Source organism: Heloderma suspectum, chromosome 3 (genome assembly GCF_057233095.1).
Source record: "Heloderma suspectum isolate Gila_16-S chromosome 3, 16-S_ref, whole genome shotgun sequence".
Classification (NCBI taxonomy): domain Eukaryota; kingdom Metazoa; phylum Chordata; class Lepidosauria; order Squamata; family Helodermatidae; genus Heloderma; species Heloderma suspectum.
This window is the reverse complement of record NC_139460.1, coordinates 211,152,321-211,169,854: the sequence shown is the minus strand read 5'-3', so window position 1 is coordinate 211,169,854 and position 17,534 is coordinate 211,152,321. Positions and strand designations below refer to the sequence as shown.

Here is a 17,534-nt window from a genome sequence, read left to right as displayed (position 1 = left end):
CAAGACAGTGTTGCCATTTGTGGGAATGCAGCAGTGTCTTCTAAAAATAATCTGAAATGTAACCACTGGAGGTAACGGACTCCTAGGGCCTGGCCCAAGAATAAGGATGGAGAACGAGCAATGTTTGAGCTCGTCGAGGTTCTCTGTTTTGTACCTCAAATGCTCACCTCGCCTTGCTTTGTTCTTGCTCCGGAATGCAAGCGTTCCCCCCCCTCCCCGAATAACAGAAGTGTGCATTTTTGAACATGAAAAATGCATGCTTTTCCAAGGAGGTACCCCAAATGTGCACTCTTCCCCCATAGGTGAAAGTGTGAAAATGAAATTTTGGTGGAAATTCACATTTTCAGAGGTGTGCACTTCTGAATGCAAACGCAAGCTTGGGAAATTACAACATTTTCCCCAAGAATTACACTCCTGCTTGTGTTTGCATTCAGGGTTGTGAATAGGACATATGCCAAAGAATTCAGGGGCTCTTAAAGCTCACCTCTTCTTTGCAGAGGGCTTTAACAAGCCTCCCCAAGTTATTTTCTGAGCCTGGCTCGGGGAACTTGGCTGGCATTTCTAACCTGAAGTGATGCCTTCTCTTGGTGTGTGTAACTGGAAACATAGCAGGAAAGAAAGTTTGTGCCTAAACATTCAATTTCAACCTTTAATCTTCTTCATACTACTCCATTAATTCCACTGGAGCATGAAGCACTCAGGCTGGGCACATTAGAAAATCTGTTTGATCAGATCTGTCTACTGCAAATGCTCACTCATTTGTATTGATTTCATTACTGCTTCCTTTAAACTGATCAATGCAGAGCAGCCCAATGCCTATCAGATTCCTATTGGTAAGCTCAACTGGATAATAAGATAGCTCTTTATCGCCAGTCTTCCTCCACTCTTAATATTTTATGAAGGAAGCAGAACCACTTGAGAGAATTTGCTGCAGGAATTAAAACACCCCATTGGGTAATCAAACATCCACTTATTTTGTTTAAATAGTTGATCCACGCAAGTGAATAAATATGAAAGGAATCCATGTATCTAAGATAGACACCATTTGGCCATTTGGTGCTACTATATATAAAAAAATTCTAAAAGTAAGTTACGCCTATTGAAGAAAAAGGGTTGGATTCAGTTTACGCTGAATCATCTGCACAAAGTGGACTTTCCCACCCTTAATTCCCATGGTGCCCCCCCTCCCCCCCTGCAAATGCTACACAGAGTCAGAACATCCTGCTGAATGGGGTGAGTTGTAGTTTGGGGGTGGAGAGGGAATCAGCAAAGATGGGCAGATGGACCTTCCGTGAGCAGAGCTCTTCCTCTCGTGGAAGGTCCCTTTCTCCTGCGGAAGGTAGATCCTGGATCCAACCCTAGAAAATCATTGTCTCTGTCACTCCTTCACTTGGTGGATACAGTTCTTAGTGGATTACCTGGGAATTCCAGAGTTACCAAGTGCCCTTAGATTGGAACATTAGAATTGTACAAGCAAGTTTCAGACAGTGAATCACAGTAATAGGGCAGTTATATGCATGTTTACTCAGATGTATGTCCCACTGAGTTCTTTGAGGCTTACTCCCAGGTAAGTGTGTCTAAAATAGCAGCTTAAAGGATTAGCTTTATTTACAGAGTTCAACCATTGTGGCGGACATCACAAAAATGGGCCTTGGCAGTTCTTTCCTCTAATACACACACTTTCTCTTTGAAATGCCAGCCAATCCACCATTGCAATCCACAGAAAGAAAGCATTTCTTGGCTAGCCACTACCATAATCTATGATTTTACTGGATAAGATGATGCTGGGTTTAGGATAGCATTTGGTGCAGATCAATGTCTAGAAAAATGGCATGTATTGAAATATAAAGTAGGGACAGCCTGTAAAATCTCACTCATCAATGAACTCTATACATTAGTGTGGTCTAATGTAATTATTTAATAACCTGCCAACAGAACTTATTAATCATTCCATATATCTTGTAGCAGTTCTTTTTTTGGTGATTTCATTCTTGAGTTTTTGCTTGGCTTAAGATATTTAGTTGGAAATAAGAGGACATAGGAAAGGTCTTCTTGTTTCAGCTTCTTACTTTTATTTCCATATAACATTATAGCTGCTGATTGTTTCAGATGACTCATTTGAAGGAAGCTTTAACACACACACCCCCAGTACATATTTTCTTAAAGCAGGCTACTTAGCCTAGATCTAAAAATACAGTAAAATTGGACTGATGCCCATATTGCTTAAACTTTTGAAATCTAGACTGGGATGTGCACTGACCACAATATTCGGTTTGGACCCTGATTCTGTGATTTGGAAACAGCCTGATTTGGTCTGAAACAGCTCAGACGTTGCCCAATTGGACTCAGGTCCAAATCCGAATCTCAGTTCTGAAATTCAAATCTTCATGCTTCCCATTGACTATCATTGGAAATCAACAAATTAGTGCTGAGCCAAAATTTTCTTCCACATTTTTGGGCCATTCTTATTCAGTTTGATAGAAAATAAATTGCTTTTGAAAAGAAATGCATCGGAGAAGAAAATTTCAGAGAAATTCTCATGGTTTGGGTTCAGGGTTCTTGTGCTTACCCTACTAATGAGATGGCCAAGGAATGTGCACAAGAGTCCTGTCTTTCATTGTGCAATAATCTCTCTGGCAGCCTGTAGCCTCTTTGGCTTCCTTGTTGTTGTTTTTCAGTCCTTAAGTCGTGTCCGACTCTTCGTGACCCCATGGACCATAGCACGCCAGGCCTTCCTGTCCTCCACTCTCTCCCGGAGTGTGCTCAAGTTCATCCTTGGCTTCCTACACTTCAATTAAAGCCAGGGAAAGACATAATGAAGTAATATCTCCCATAGGGCTTTTTCAGACTTGGGAGGCTGCAGAACAATGGGGAGATAGAAATAAAACACACACACACCACCCTCGGTCACTTTGCAGTGATTAGGACAAATGCAAAAACACCTCCAAAAGAAACTCAAAATAAATTATCAAATGCCCTGCAAATGAGGCAGAAAATGGAAGCCTCTTTCATGGAGGAAGAAAACTTTCAGCAAATTGGATGATAGATTTGGGCACCTCTTTCCCGGATCTGGACTCAACAATGCCCCCCTCACACCTGTCGCAGGGTTTTCATGGAAGTAGCAGTATCATGAACATCTGCTTTAGAGATAAGATGTATGCACAGTCAGCCCTCAGACATGTAATGTTTGGAAGACCCTGGGGATGGTGCTTCTTCATTCCCTGAAGAATGACAACTAGAATGGGGCCAAAAATTCTCAGAAGATGTTTTTCTCAGAAAAGTTCTGAGGTTTTTCTCATCCCCCCCCAAAATAAAAAGGCCACTTTGCAGAATTTTGTCAAAATGTTCATACTTTTTTTGTATGGTGGCTGCCCCCCGCCACCACAATGCCCCAGAACAGTGCTAGGTATGGGGCATTGTGAAAGATGCAAAATGGGGGCCAGGTTGCCAACACAGTTGATGCTGCGTTTACTTGTAGTGGTACCCCCCCACCCCTCCCCAAAAAAGAAAAAGAAAGAAGAAAGAAGAAAAATAATCTTATGAAAAAAGAAAGAAGCTGTGCTACAACCCCTGCCTATGGCTAGTCCTGCCTGTGAGAAAGTGTTGGAGAATTTCTCCTCTCCATGGAGAAATTTAGTGAAATTGTCCCTCCCCCCATTTCTCTGCCAAAAAATAGGGCAGGGAATTTCTAGAAGTCATTGGCACACAGCTCTACACCAAATAGATATAACCCTTTTTTCCTGTTTGTCAGAACTGCATGAATTTGCCAGCATAGCAGTCCCTTTTGAGAGGATTATGCCTGTCAAATTTCACATGCATAGCTGTAGGAGGGTTTGAGCTACACACCTTTATATTTTGATTTTTTTCTTTTTAAAAAGGGAACTGCTGGTGACATCTTTTATTTATTGGCAAAAATGGATGAAATTTGCAGAGATAGTTGCTCCTTCTGAGGAGTTCAAGCTTGCTAAGTTCAATAGGTGCAGGGAGTTTTGTGCAGGAGCAGCCTTTACAGTTTGGGGGTTTCTAAGGAAAGGATGTGTTTATCTCTCTCTATTTTGGGGGCAATTATGAAAATGACATACAGCACAGATTGGCCCTAGTCAAGAAAACTGCAACATTTCAGAGAGGTAAGTGCAGTGTTTTTTGTGGAAGAGTTTATTTTGGGGGGGCAATTTTCATGAAAATGACATACGTCACAGAGGTGTCCCTGGGCAAGAAACCTGCAAGGTTTCCAGAGGATGGGTGCAGGGGCTAGGAAGCTATGATCAATGAAAAGCAGTTTAAGGCTTTTTAAATTTCTGCTTAATTGGCACCAAAGTCATAGATAGTGCAATAGGACGGGTGGATGATGGCTATGGAGCATCCAGTGACAGAAGCAGAAGGATTTGAACATCTAGCATTTTTCAAGCAAGCACCCAATGCTACACCCTCCTAGGTCACACGCTCTGCCAAATCTCCTTTGATGTTCCTGCTCCTGCATCCTTTGACATTCCTGTTTCTTTAGCATCCCTCCCCCAATGCACTGGGATTGGAGAACCCTGGTACAACTATGGTTCTATTTTGTTCGCTCAGACACTGTGGTACAAATCTGCATGTGTTCGTTATATAGTTCCTCAAAATACTTTTCTCCCAAATTAAGCACAAATTGGGGTCCTGTAGTTCCTTGATTTTCTTCTGTGGAAAAAGGCACAGAGAAAGATATTTCTTGCTTAATTAAATATTGCTAATTTTCATGCATTTCTATTATAATTGGAAATGACTCCCAGTGGAGCTCACTTTCTAGTGTGCAGTTTTCCTCTACAATCAGGGATAATCATGCTGCTGTGAGATGAGGGCACAGCAAAAAAGAATGCCTGTTGCCATTTTCATAAATTAGAAAGCTGGTTTGCTTAATTTATACATTATGAAATTGGCAATGCCATTTGTTAAACAAAGCAATATGATTTCATTTTGCAAATGAAGCAATTTCACAGATTTAGCATTATGCGCACTTGCCCGCACACTAGCGATGGTGGAGAATTCCACCACGGATTTCAGTGAGGCCGAATGCACTGGCATTCGGCCCCTTGAAACCTGTGGCGGAATGGCCTCCCACCCCCCCAACGAAACTTACCTGGGGCGGCGGCAGCGGCGGCTGGTCTTTTGGCCGGCTGCTGCGGCTGCCATTTGCGTCCTGCCAAGCTGCCGTGATAGGCTACGTAAGTATTTACGTAGCCTATCACGGCAAAGAGCAGGGACGCAAACCGCGGCCGCTATGCCGTTTGCATCCCTGCTCTTTCGTGTGATAGGCTACGTAAATACTTACGTAGCCTATCGCGGCAGCCTGGCAGGACGCAAATGTCGGCCGCTACGGCGGCTGCCATTTGCGTCCGCAGCAGCCTGGCTGCGGCCGGAACTCCGGCTGCAGACGGCCCTGGCCGGCGGCTCCACGGAGCCACCACGGAGCAGAGCTGGCCAAGGACGATTCTGGGGGGAGGGACGGAGCGCCTCCCCCCCTACCGCAAATCACGTCTGCGAAAAGGTAAGTGACTTTCGTACATCCCTACCGCGCACACACGCACAGAAAAGAGGGCAGCTGTTGGTATGTTCCTTCCAAAACTCCCTAGGAAAAACCTACTTTACAGAACACATAATCCACTTCCTTACATTTTTTTCTTCAAACACTCATCCCACAAATCCCATGGCCAAGATAAGGAAGGAACAGGAGGACATCTCAGAATTGGTGAGGTGCATGGAATAGTGGGAGGAGCCGTCCCGAATGTGCACATGTTAGTCTTTATTTGGAGATGCCCCACTTTCAAGAATAGTGGTGAAGACACTGGAAAGAGGGGTCCCTGACATATGCAGGAGCTATAATGAGAATATTTATTGCTGCTGCTACTACAAGTGATCCTCCATGACAAATACATGTCCAAAGCCAGTTTTCTCCCAGGCACCGTGATCTCTTAAATTGTGAAGAGACATTTCACCTTTGATGGGAGGAACTGGGCTAGGAGCCCTACAGCTCCCTTAAGACCTATTACTTTATGTAGATAGGGCAACAGTTCAACAATGATGTTTCCAGGGCAGTTTCTAAACATAAAAAGAAAGTGGAGAAAAGGAGGACAGAAAAGCAAAGCCCCCATTTCTTTTTTTCTTTTATCAGGGCTAGGCAGACTTCAGGCTTGCTGGCCCGGCTATTTTTTTTTTTTTTAAACTAGAATAGTGAGATTACCCCAGCTGGAGCCTGGTGTGAAGACTTAAAATTAAAGAATTCTGAGCCGAGGAATTTGTTTTGCATACCAGGAGTGAACAGAGCTCGCAGTTCTTCCATGCAAAAATCCGCCTCTACTTGTTTCTCCAAATGTTCTTCATCTCAGCAGTATAATTTAGGGTTGGGGGTTGGAGTAATTTTATTGCTGCTATTGTTAAAGCATCAGGAGTCAGAAATCCTTGCTGATCTACTGTATATGATCCAGAGATCTACCAGTAAATTGACACAGTGGAGGCTGGTGGCTCCGATTTCGATGGGGCTGTGCATGCAGTCTGGGTTTCAGTCAGAACCAGCCAGAATTCTAAAGGAGTTGTCCAAGGGCTGACACTATTTTGGGGATAGGGTTCAGCACATTGGATAGCTCTGTTAGGGTTCTGGCTGGTTCTGATTGAAACCCAGAATGGAATCACAGCCCCACTGAAATCGGAGCCACAAGCCTCCACTGGATCCACATCTACCTCCTGCTCACATGAGTATTAGATTGTGAGCCTGCAAGGATGGACAGTGCCTAGGGAATCCTGAAGAAGGGGTGCCACAGCCAGAAAAGCTCACGCTCTCATTACCACCAGGGCCAGAGTCAAAGGTAGGCATGGCCAGGCACCTGCTGAAGGCCCATATCCCTGCAGGGGCCCACTGATAAGCACCCCCTGGCCTTGCTCCTCCTCTTCGCTATTGCAACCTGCTTGTTCACCTGCCACTCTCTCTGGTCCAGATAACAGTGGCGATAAAGGAAGGGAGTAAGATGCCACTATCTACTTGCTCACTGTCTCTCCGCTTGTCAGGCAAGTGGTGGCAATGAGAAAGAGGATGAGGAGCCGTAGCAGCTAGTGATAATAGTGGTGAGAAAGCAGACTGAATGAAGGAGGGGGCCCATTGAGGGATCTCAAAAACCTGAAGCCAGCACTGGTTGCCACCTACCTTACCTCAGGTGGCAGAGGCAGCCACAGGGTGGCATCTCTCTCTTGGTGAACTGCCCCTACATGGGACCACCACCAAGAAGAAAGTTTTCTAGTGGTCTCTCATATGTGGGCCCTATTGTGAGAGTCACCCTTCTTCTACTACTCTGTGTTCTTGGCTTCTAAATGTAATGGAATGTGATGCTAAGCAACAAAGAGCACACACGACGAAAGCCCGGCCACAGGTGTGTTGAAGCAGTGCATGCAATATCACAAATTATAACCACAAACTGCTGTGAAGCTTACCCCTCCCCTGAAAAAATGCCAGCGGATGCCCATGCATACTTAGATTTCTAGATTATGCATGAAAAAGATTACAGGGATAATTCCTCTTGAAACAGGTACATTCTATTCTGGCAAGAACCAGTCCACTTCCATATATATATATATATATATACACGTGATATTGTGTGTTTGTTGTTTTCTGTGCCTACAGAACATTAATTCATTGTGAGTTGTAGTCACCAGGAATTTAAATGTGTAATGGCACCTTGTTCCTATGAATGTGGAATACGAAACATAATCGTAGCCTGACATTAGAATAAAACATGAAAATGCATGGTTACATTAACATAAGGGTGTGTAAAGAGCACACAGTGAATTTGAGCCCCTTTCAGGCCTTGTTTAATACATGAAGAGGGGGTCAGGACCACGCCCATTTTTCTTGCTCCATACCACCGCATATTTATTTGAAGATTGGAATAGATACTGTGAGCAGGGACAGTGGGCACACTCTGTCAGGCATTGCGAGAATGTGTGAAAATGGTTAAGGCAGGGCTGGAAAACTGAGGGCCCGAGGGCCAAATCCAGCCTCCCTGGGGTCCCAATTTGTTCTTTTGCAGTCCCCCAGATGGCCATCCCCTCTTTCCCTTTCGATACTGTCGACCATGGTATCCTTCTGGATAGGTTGTCTGGGTTGGGAGTTGGAGGCACTGCACTACAGTGGTTCCGCTCCTACTTGGATGGCTGATTCCAGAAGGTGGTGCTGGGGGATTATTGCTCTGTGCCATGGCAATTGTGCCATGGGGTTCCACAGGGCTCTATTCTATCCCCCATGCTGTTTAACATCTACATGAAACCGCTGGGGGAGGTTATCCGGAGGTGTGGGCTGAGGTGCCATCAATATGCGGATGACACCCAGCTCTACCTCTCTTTCTCATCAAAACCAGGTGAGGCAGTGGCTGTTCTGAACCAGTGCCTGGGCACGGTAATGGACTGGATGAGGGCTAATAAACTGAAACTCAATCCAGACAAGACGCAGGTACTGTTAGTGGGTGGTTCGTCTGCCCGGCTAGGTGATATTCAACCTGTTCTGGAGGGGGTTGCACTCCCCCTAAAGGATCAGGTTCGTAGTTTGGGGGTGCTCTTGGATCCAGAACTGTCACTTGAGGCACAGGTGAACTCAGTGGCACGGAGCACTTTTTATCAGCTTAGGCTGGTATACCAACTACGCCCTTATCTGGACAGAGATAGCCTAGCTACAGTTATCCATGCTCTGATAACTTCTCGTCTGGATTACTGCAATGCGTTATACATGGGGCTGCCTTTGAAAACGGTCCGGAAACTTCAGCTGGTCCAAAATAGGGCAGCAAGATTGTTAACAGGGACTGGCCTGCGAGCTCATATTACGCCAGTACTTTTCCAGCTGCACTGGCTGCCAGTCCATTTCCGGGCCCGATTCAAAGTGCTGGTGTTAACATTCAAAGCCCTTAACGGCTTGGGGCCAGGTTACCTGAAGGATCGCCTCCTCCCATATGTGCCTGCCCGGACCTTAAGATCATCATCAGCGGCCCTTCTCCGTGAGCCCCTGCCAAAGGAAGTGAGGCGGGTGGCTACTAGGAGGAGGGCTTTTTCTGTTGTGGCACCCCAGCTCTGGAATGAGCTCCCTAGTGAGGTTCGCCTGGCGCCTACATTGTACTCTTTTCGGCGCCAGGTGAAGACCTATTTATTTTCCCAGGCATTTTAGCTTTCTAAATTTTTATCTTTGCTGTTTTAAATCTGTATTTTAAGCTCCTGTACTGATGCTAGGTTTTATTGTGGTTGTATTGTTATATTGTGGTTTTAATGTTCTATATATTTTAAATTGTTTTATTGTGTGTTGTTTGGTTTTAGTTTTTGTGAACCGCCCAGAGAGCTTCGGCTATTGGGCGGTATAGAAATGAAATAAATAAATAAATAAAATAAATTCCCTGTTCCCACCCCCTTTTCCTCAACCACCAATGGTTTAGTGGTTATCCATCTTTTGTGTAGTCCCCACCCTACCACATTCTAAAAAGTTGAAATGCTTTCCCAAAGCCTCAGTTACTGGCAATAAGAGCTTCAAGCTAAGATGTGATGGAATTTCTTGTACTTTGGGTCCACCCCTTTTGTCTTTGGCCCTGCCACCTTTGCCTTCAGCCCCACCCATCACTGGAATGTGGGTCCTGAGCACTTCTTTGAAACTGAATTCAGCTCTTGGGCTGAAAGAGGTTCCCCACCCCTGGGCTAAAGAGTTTAGAACAACTCAGGTTGAAATTACAAGGATCCTATTTGTGTTCCAATTTTTTTAAATTTAGAAGCCTTCCTCAACCTGGGTCACTCCAGATGTTTTGGACTACAGCTCCCACCAGCCCCAGCCAGTATGGCCAGTAGTCAGGGACAATAGCAGTTGTAGCAGAAACATCTGGAGGGACTTTACTTGGGGAACACTATCTGCAAAAATGTTTATTCTAATTTGCCTGGTATAGAATGATAAAAAGCATTGAATAGGAATTTGGAAAGGGGTTTCTCACTTGCTTTTTTACTCCTTAGCAAAATTATTTCTATCAACATGTCTGCCCTGATTATGCCCCAAAGAGCATTTGATGTCATCTGTCACAAATATTAAACTATATTGAATGGACAAGACTTTTGAACTGAAACCTTCTAAATGCATAATCTCACTTTGATTTTTGTGCTGTCCTTAAAAAATGAAGATTGAAGAGACCCCTTATCAGGAAGAAAGATTCAAATTGGAGGATGGTTATACCAAATGGCAAAGAGATGTAAATGCTCTAGTTACGTGTGCAAGTGGATCAGAGTATGAGAAGTAGCCTCATTTTCCCCTCCTTTAATCTTTTCCCCTAGAATTTAGTTGCCTTGGATCCTCTTACTGTGAATGAAGACAAAATAAGGCCATCACTAGAAAAGCGTTTAGAAGGGATTATCAGCGGAGCTGCTTTATTAGCAGACTCTTCCTGCACGCGTGATGTTCACCGTGAGCGCATCATCACTGAGTGCAATGCTATTCGTCAAGCTCTCCAAGATCTCCTTTCAGAATACATGAATAATGTAAGTGATTTTCCCCCTTCCTACATCTTCCTATTTGTCAGTATGTGTTATGCATTGCTGCTTCAGTGTCTTCTGTCTTGTACTTTGATCATCAAGTTTTGTCAAAGCTTCCCGAAAGGTATTTATTTATTTACTGTTGATTCTCACAAGATATTGCACAGATGGAAAGTCAACTTTAGTTGTGCAGACTGAGGTGAGAGATGCTGTATTTACTTACTACTTACATTTCTGTCCTCCAACTAAAAAGCTAAAGGTGGGAACCTTGCACAAGCTGGGGAAGAAGAATGCCTTGGGGGATATGGGTTGTTGTTGTTGTTGTTGTAGTGTACTGAACACAGAGGGGAGTCATGTCCATAACCCTCCCTGCTTCTGGATCTGGTCCTGCTTGCCCACTTTTGGCTCAGGCCATGGCCACTGCTGGAATGTAGACCTTGACAGGTTTCAACTGAGGTCATGTAAGCTTTGACAGGAAAAAAGGTTCCCCACCCCTACTCTATAATAACAACAGAGATATTTTACATTGTGACATGTCAGCAAAATGAGTAACCCTTTTTCAGACATGAATTCAGGCATAGAATGCATGCGTAGGAGGCAGGGCCGTCCAAGACATTTTGGTGCTTGAGGCAAGGGAGAAGATGCTTCCTCCATTCCACATACAGAAGCTAACTGGCTTGGGCAGTTGAATTTTACTCAAACACTGGTGATGAGACAGCATTCTCCCCCCACACCTGAGGGCAGCAGGCTAGTTTAGGGGGCACAGGACAGGCTGTGTGGCACACAAAGCTCTGTCCTCCATGGGAGGGGAATGCCCTAGGGGTCCAGGAGGAATGGCCTGGGGGGCTGCCACTGCTGCCCTCAAGTATCTGCTTCCTGAGGCAATTGCCTCACTTTGCCTAGTGGAAGGGCTGGCCCTGGCAGGAGAAGGGTGGCCAGCGTGATCCTTGACCCACAGAACGCCTGCGTGTACAGTTGTATGTGTCAGGCATTAGCTCCTCTCCCATGCATTGATTCTCTGTGTGCATTCATATCTGAAAAGGCCTAGAGTCTCCCTAAATTTAGAATAGTAGTTATTATTTACATAGCACTATTGATGTTCATGCTGCTTTACAGTTAACATTTTGACAAGATGTTGATAGAAGAGGAGACAGCAAGTCATTTTATTTTAGCCTTCTAGTTCCCCTCCCCCAGTTACAAATAAGGTTGTTGTTGTTTTAAAGATTTCCCTGGAATATCTGGTTACTTTTAAACGGAGTGGATTGCCAAGAGTGAGTTTAAGGGGTCAAAAGTGGGTTGAGGTTAGGAGTGTCTTAGATTATAAATCTGAAATGTTTTAAAATGTATTTTGAAAATATAATGCGTAGTTGGAAGGTTGAGACTTTAGATTGAACCATTACCTTAGTGAAAGTAACTGGCCGTAAAAAAGAAGAAGTGAGACAAACACCAATAACAATGGTAGATGCAGTTACTCAGTCCAGCATTTTATCTGGAAACATAATCTCTGCGAGCAGATATGTTATTCTTATCTAAAGGCACTTAAGAAGTCATTTTGGCAATTCGTTTTGTTGAGCAACTATTGGTTTTCATGCTGAGGTGTGATACTTTCTTACTTCTCAGGGGCAGAAACTATTGATGCTAAACCTATCTATGCGTTCTCTCAGGTATTTTGATTTCACAGATCATATAGAACTTTTTAATGTTTGCCAAAGCTATAGAAAGTCATCAACAACTTTTGTAAATCCAGCAAGATGACTTTAAATTGAAATATGTAACGGATTTGGGGCAGGGGTGGGGGAGACTTCATCTTCTGAGACTAGAAAGCCAACACTGAGTTTTCTATGAGCAAAGATTGTACTACTGATTCAGTCATATGGCATTTGTCACATAGGTGAATGATTATAGATTTGAAGTACCTTTAAAACTTCTGTGGGCAGTATCCAGTTGGACACTATCACTCACGTAAATTACGTTGTGCTAGATAAGGCATCTCTAGCACTACACCAACAGTGTTAGCTGGTGCGATGAGATTCCTGGGGAATCCCATTGCACCTGCTAACGCTATTGTTGTCATGCCAGAGGTCCCTTATGCTAGCACAATGTAAGTTACATCAGCACTAGTGTCCCACTGGATACTGTTCTATGTCTACTTCAAAGTATGACTGGGGGTGTTTCCATATTATATAGATTATATGGCATAGATGCACTGTTATCTTCAGTGGGGCTGGTGGCTCCAATTTTGGTGGGGCTGTGCATTCATTCTGGGTTTTAGTCAGAACCAGGCAGAACTCTAAAGGAGCTATCCAAGGTGGTGAACCTGTTTTGGGGATAGCCTGTTTAGAGTTCTGAATGGTTCTAAGTAAAACCCAGAATGGATGCACAGCCCCACCAAAATCGGAGCCACCAGCCTCCACTGGTTTCCTCCTCCCCCTCCTCTTCCCGGCATCATCAGTGTGCATGGAGTTTTATAGCAGCCATCCCCAACCTAGTGTTCTCCAGATGCATTGGATGTTGGCTGGGGCATGCTGGGAGTTATAATCCAACATAATCTGGATAGCACCAGGTTGGAGAAGGCTGCTTTACAGAGCAGAAGAGGGCAGGTCCCTGCCCTAAGCAGTTTATAATCTAAAATTCAACACAGAGGAAATAACTGTGGAAGGGGAGGCCAAAGTAAACAGGGGAAGAGTATCCTTTTATTTCTGCTGCAGTTATTTCAGTTATTTGTTACACAGAACCCAGATATAGCTCCTCAAAGAAGAGCTGCTATTGCACACTGGATACACTGCCTTTTGTACATGGGGGAAATTGAATTCTTTATCCTGACAGTACAGTACATGCATTTTTAATGTGGCTGAGTGAATTTCTTAGGGAGCTACTGATTGTTTTCTGGATGAAAAAGATCCAACTACTCCCTCATCTTGACACCATTTTGTGAATTTATATTTTCCACCCTTAAATTTATTTATTTACTTGTTTATGTATGTATTTATAGTTTGCCTTTCTGACTATCAGGGCCCCTCAAGGCGATGTACAGTTAAAAGAACAATACTACAATGCATATCCAAAACAACCAATTAACAGCAACATGGAGATAACATGTTAATGTTCTCTTTTAAAGGAATACAAATGCCCTTGGTGGCTCTGTGTTCTCCTGGGGTATTACCACAGAATTGCAGTTTTCATCCAGTGTTGTTTTAAAAAATGACCCCCCCCCCATTAAAATGCAGCAGGACTGGTGATTTCGGAACCTTTACTTTTAAAAGTTTTTTTCTTGGTTTATAGAGCTCTGGAATGCCCATCCAGGCCTCCTTTTTACAAGCGACGTTGTAACTGGAAGCATGGTTACCCCTTCATAGCTAGGTTCCCTGCTCCCCATCTCTGCATCCATTACAAGGGAAGAACATATTCATATCACTGGAGAGGGGAATGCTTAAGTAAAGCTCTAATGAGATAATCCATTTTAAAAAACAATTGTCTGGAAAAGCCCCAGGATTTGTATTTTCATGTCCTGTAGATACTTTCCCAGCATATTTACATCATGTAGCCACGTACAAAAATGTACTTTTTCTAGCATTATCAAAATAGGTTCGTTCTCATTGATTATAATATATTTCAGATATGAAAGTTAAAGTTTGGTACTTTATGTACTGCATCATAATAGCACACAAAGTAAGAGACCAATTTCAGCATCATGGGCAGGAGAAATTCATCCAGTGCAGACCTGACAGGATTTGGACAGTTTTCTGCTCCGGATCCAGATATTCAGCTCTCTGAGAAATTGAAAAGTATTTCGCTTTGATGCATAACAAGTTGCACTCTTTTTATTGATGGAAGAATTCAGAAGGCAGCCTCATTTCTCTTAATATTATGTCATCATCTTCACATTGTCACTCCATTGTGTGCATTTATATTTTTGGATTATCTTCCCTATACATCCCTTTGTATACAAATGTCTTAATTTAGATATTGTTTCAAGCATTTCTATAACTGTCTGTGGTCTTGTAATTGATGTTGCTTTTGCAGAAACTAGCTTCTATTAACACTGGTATTCAGGGTCTTCATGCTGATTAGAAGAGCTGTTTGGGTGAAGGGCGCGATACAAATTCATTTACTAAGTAAGAAAATCAATTTGTTGCTAATGCAAATTAATCCTGGGTGTGTGGCTTGGTGGTAGAGCACATATTTTTCATGCGGAAGGTCCCAGACATTTTTCTCCCTCTCTCATAATACTAGAACCCAGGGTCATCCCATGAAGCTGATTGGTGGAAGATCAGGACAGATAAAAGGAAGGACTTCTTCAAACAGCACATAGTTAAACTATGGAATTTGCTACCACAAGATGTAGTGATGGCCACCAATTTGGATGGCTTTAAATGGGGGCTAGACAAATTCCTGGAGGAAGCAGCTATCAATGGCTACTATTCCTGATGGCTATATGCTACCTTCAGTACCGGAGGCAGTATGCCTATGTACACTAGTTGTTGGGCAACATGGGGGGGGAGGATACTGTTGCACTCATGTCCTACTTGTGGGTTTCCCGTAGGGCAGCTGGTTGGCCACTGTGTGAACAGAATGCTGGACCAAATGGACCCTTCATTTGATCCAGCATGGCTCTTCTTATGTTCAGTCCCTGGCATATCCAGTTAAAAGGATCACATAGCAGATGATGGGAAAGAGACCCACCTCTGCCTGAGACCTCTGCCTGGAGAGCTGATGCCAGAAAGTAGACAGTATTGGACTAGATGGACAAATAGTGTGAACTAGTAAAAGGCAGCTTCCCATTGGATACCTACTTTCATACTCTTGTAGACCACCCTGGTATCTGCAAAGATGAATGGTAATTTAAAAAATTCTTAATGAATACATAATATATAAATAATTTGTATGCTACATGAGACATTTATCTGACGCTGATTGGACCATGGTAGCCAGCAGGTTTTGGGGATGGTTTGTTTGCAAGCAGGAGCAGTATATACTCCTCAAGCAGGAGCAGTATATACTTGGAATGTCAGCAGCTGTACTGTCGAAGTTCTGCAACCATTCCTAACTTGCCCTGATGCCAGTTCCTGGGGGAACAGTAGAATCTGGATCCTGCCCAATGTGTAGAACAGGAAATGGCACTAATCTCAGGAGTATGAAAAATCCATTTTTGGGGGTAGGAAGAATAGGGATGTTTGAGGATTGGTCCTCATTTGGTCCTCATTTTCAAGCAAATCAAGCTGATTTACACTTCCCAGGCTAATACAAGGATCAGAATACAGTTGTCTTTTGTTTTTCACTCTTCCCCAAAACTTGCAGCGCAGTTATCAGCTCAAAAAATGTACCAAAATGGAACAAGAATGCAAATGTTAGGTTAAAATCCATATACAAATGTGTATTTTAGGAGAAAGTGCATACAAAAATATGTATTTTGTGACAAAGAGGTTAAAAATAATTAGAATTTTCTTGCAGATTCTTAAAACAACAGCAACACCAGATTGAGGTGGAAATGTGATGGGGGGCAGATTTATGAATGAATTCATGTGAAACTGACATGGCCCAAAAATAGACAGATTTGTCCATCTCCAGTGAGAACTATATAAATGACAAATGGGGACCCCCAGTATTCCATGGTCTTTGCTAGGCAAGGAGTTATTTCTCAACATAGTCACACATCCTTGTATAGAGGGTAGGTCAGGCTCTGGCAGGTTAGAAAGGGTACCCTGAAGGTTTATTATGTCTGATATATGTACTGCAACCCCAGTGCTGTTCAAACCCCAGTTATCAGAAAATTCAGGTCTCTCATATCCCCATGTTACTATAACCTAGTTTAATGCCATTTACCCAGACTCCGATTTCAAATTACGCCTTGAATATTATTTGAATAAATGAGGTTCAGCTGTGCTACACATAAATTCCTTTGTCTTTGAAGTAGCTAGCATGTGAAAAAATCAAAATGCACAGTACACATAACAACAACAACAACAACAACAACAAAAATGAACCCCTATCACAGAGGAAGGGCTACCTGAATCAAACTAGAAGCCATCTTACAGAAAACTGCAAGCAACCAACCCATCATATTTTTGCTGTAATTTGCCCTTACAGTGACTCTCTCAGCCTTGTAGCTGCTTAAAATTTGATTGCCAGGAGCCACTGAGCAATCAAATTTTCAGGCGCTGCCACACACCTAGGATTCATTTGCATCAGCCCTAAGATGTTATTCTAAATCTGCATAATGGTCCTGAATGCCACTGTTAACTGCAGATGCTTCTATCTTCAAAAACATAATACATCCTAAGACCACAGGCAAGCTATGAAAATGTTTTAAACAATGTCTAAATTAAGACATTTATATACAAAAAGGCATGTTTGGGGGAGATTTAACCAAAATTATAAATTCACATAATAGAGTGGTAATAAGAAGAGATCATGGCATCACATTAAGAGGTATTAGGCTGCCTTCCCCCAGCTCTCTAAGGACTCATCTAATCTCCTCTTGTCTTATGGCTGTACAGCTTCATTATATAAAACATGTTTCCTAACAGAAGACAGTATATATACAGTAGTATTGAAGGTATACATGCACAAGGTGGACGAATAGATTGGATGTCGCTAGAATTGAGGCTGGGACGCTGAGCTTTGGATGTTACAATTTAATATCACAGCTGCCAACATCCTGGTTTTTTAATTTAAAGCAAGAAAGATTCCCCCTTTTGCCCTTCCTAGCACTCCCTGCACAGCAAGCAAATTAAAAAGGCTCCCTATATTGGAAAAGGTCAGTTTACATTCCAATTCCAAAGAAGGGCAACGCCAAAGAGTGTTCAAACTACCGCACAATTGCGCTCATCTCACATGCCAGCAAGGTGATGCTCAAAATCCTACAAGCTAGGCTTCAGCAGTATGCGAACCGAGAACTACCGGAAGTACAAGCTGGGTTTAGAAGAGGCAGAGGAACTAGAGATCAAATCGCCAACATTCGCTGCATCATGGAGGAAGCAAGAGAATTCCAGAAAAACGTCTATTTCTGCTTCATTGACTAC

At 43.2% G+C, this 17,534-nt stretch overlaps 1 protein-coding gene across 1 annotated transcript in view; it reads left to right on the top strand.

Annotated features, from left to right (window-relative positions):
* CTNNA3 (catenin alpha 3) overlaps positions 1–17,534 on the top strand; it is a 1,165,030-nt gene that overhangs the window by 192,856 nt on the left and 954,640 nt on the right. Inside the window, exon 6 of the mRNA XM_084845397.1 lies at positions 10,315–10,518. Coding sequence (XP_084701523.1) covers positions 10,315–10,518 — 204 coding nt within the window. The remainder of the gene's footprint in view (positions 1–10,314; positions 10,519–17,534) is intronic.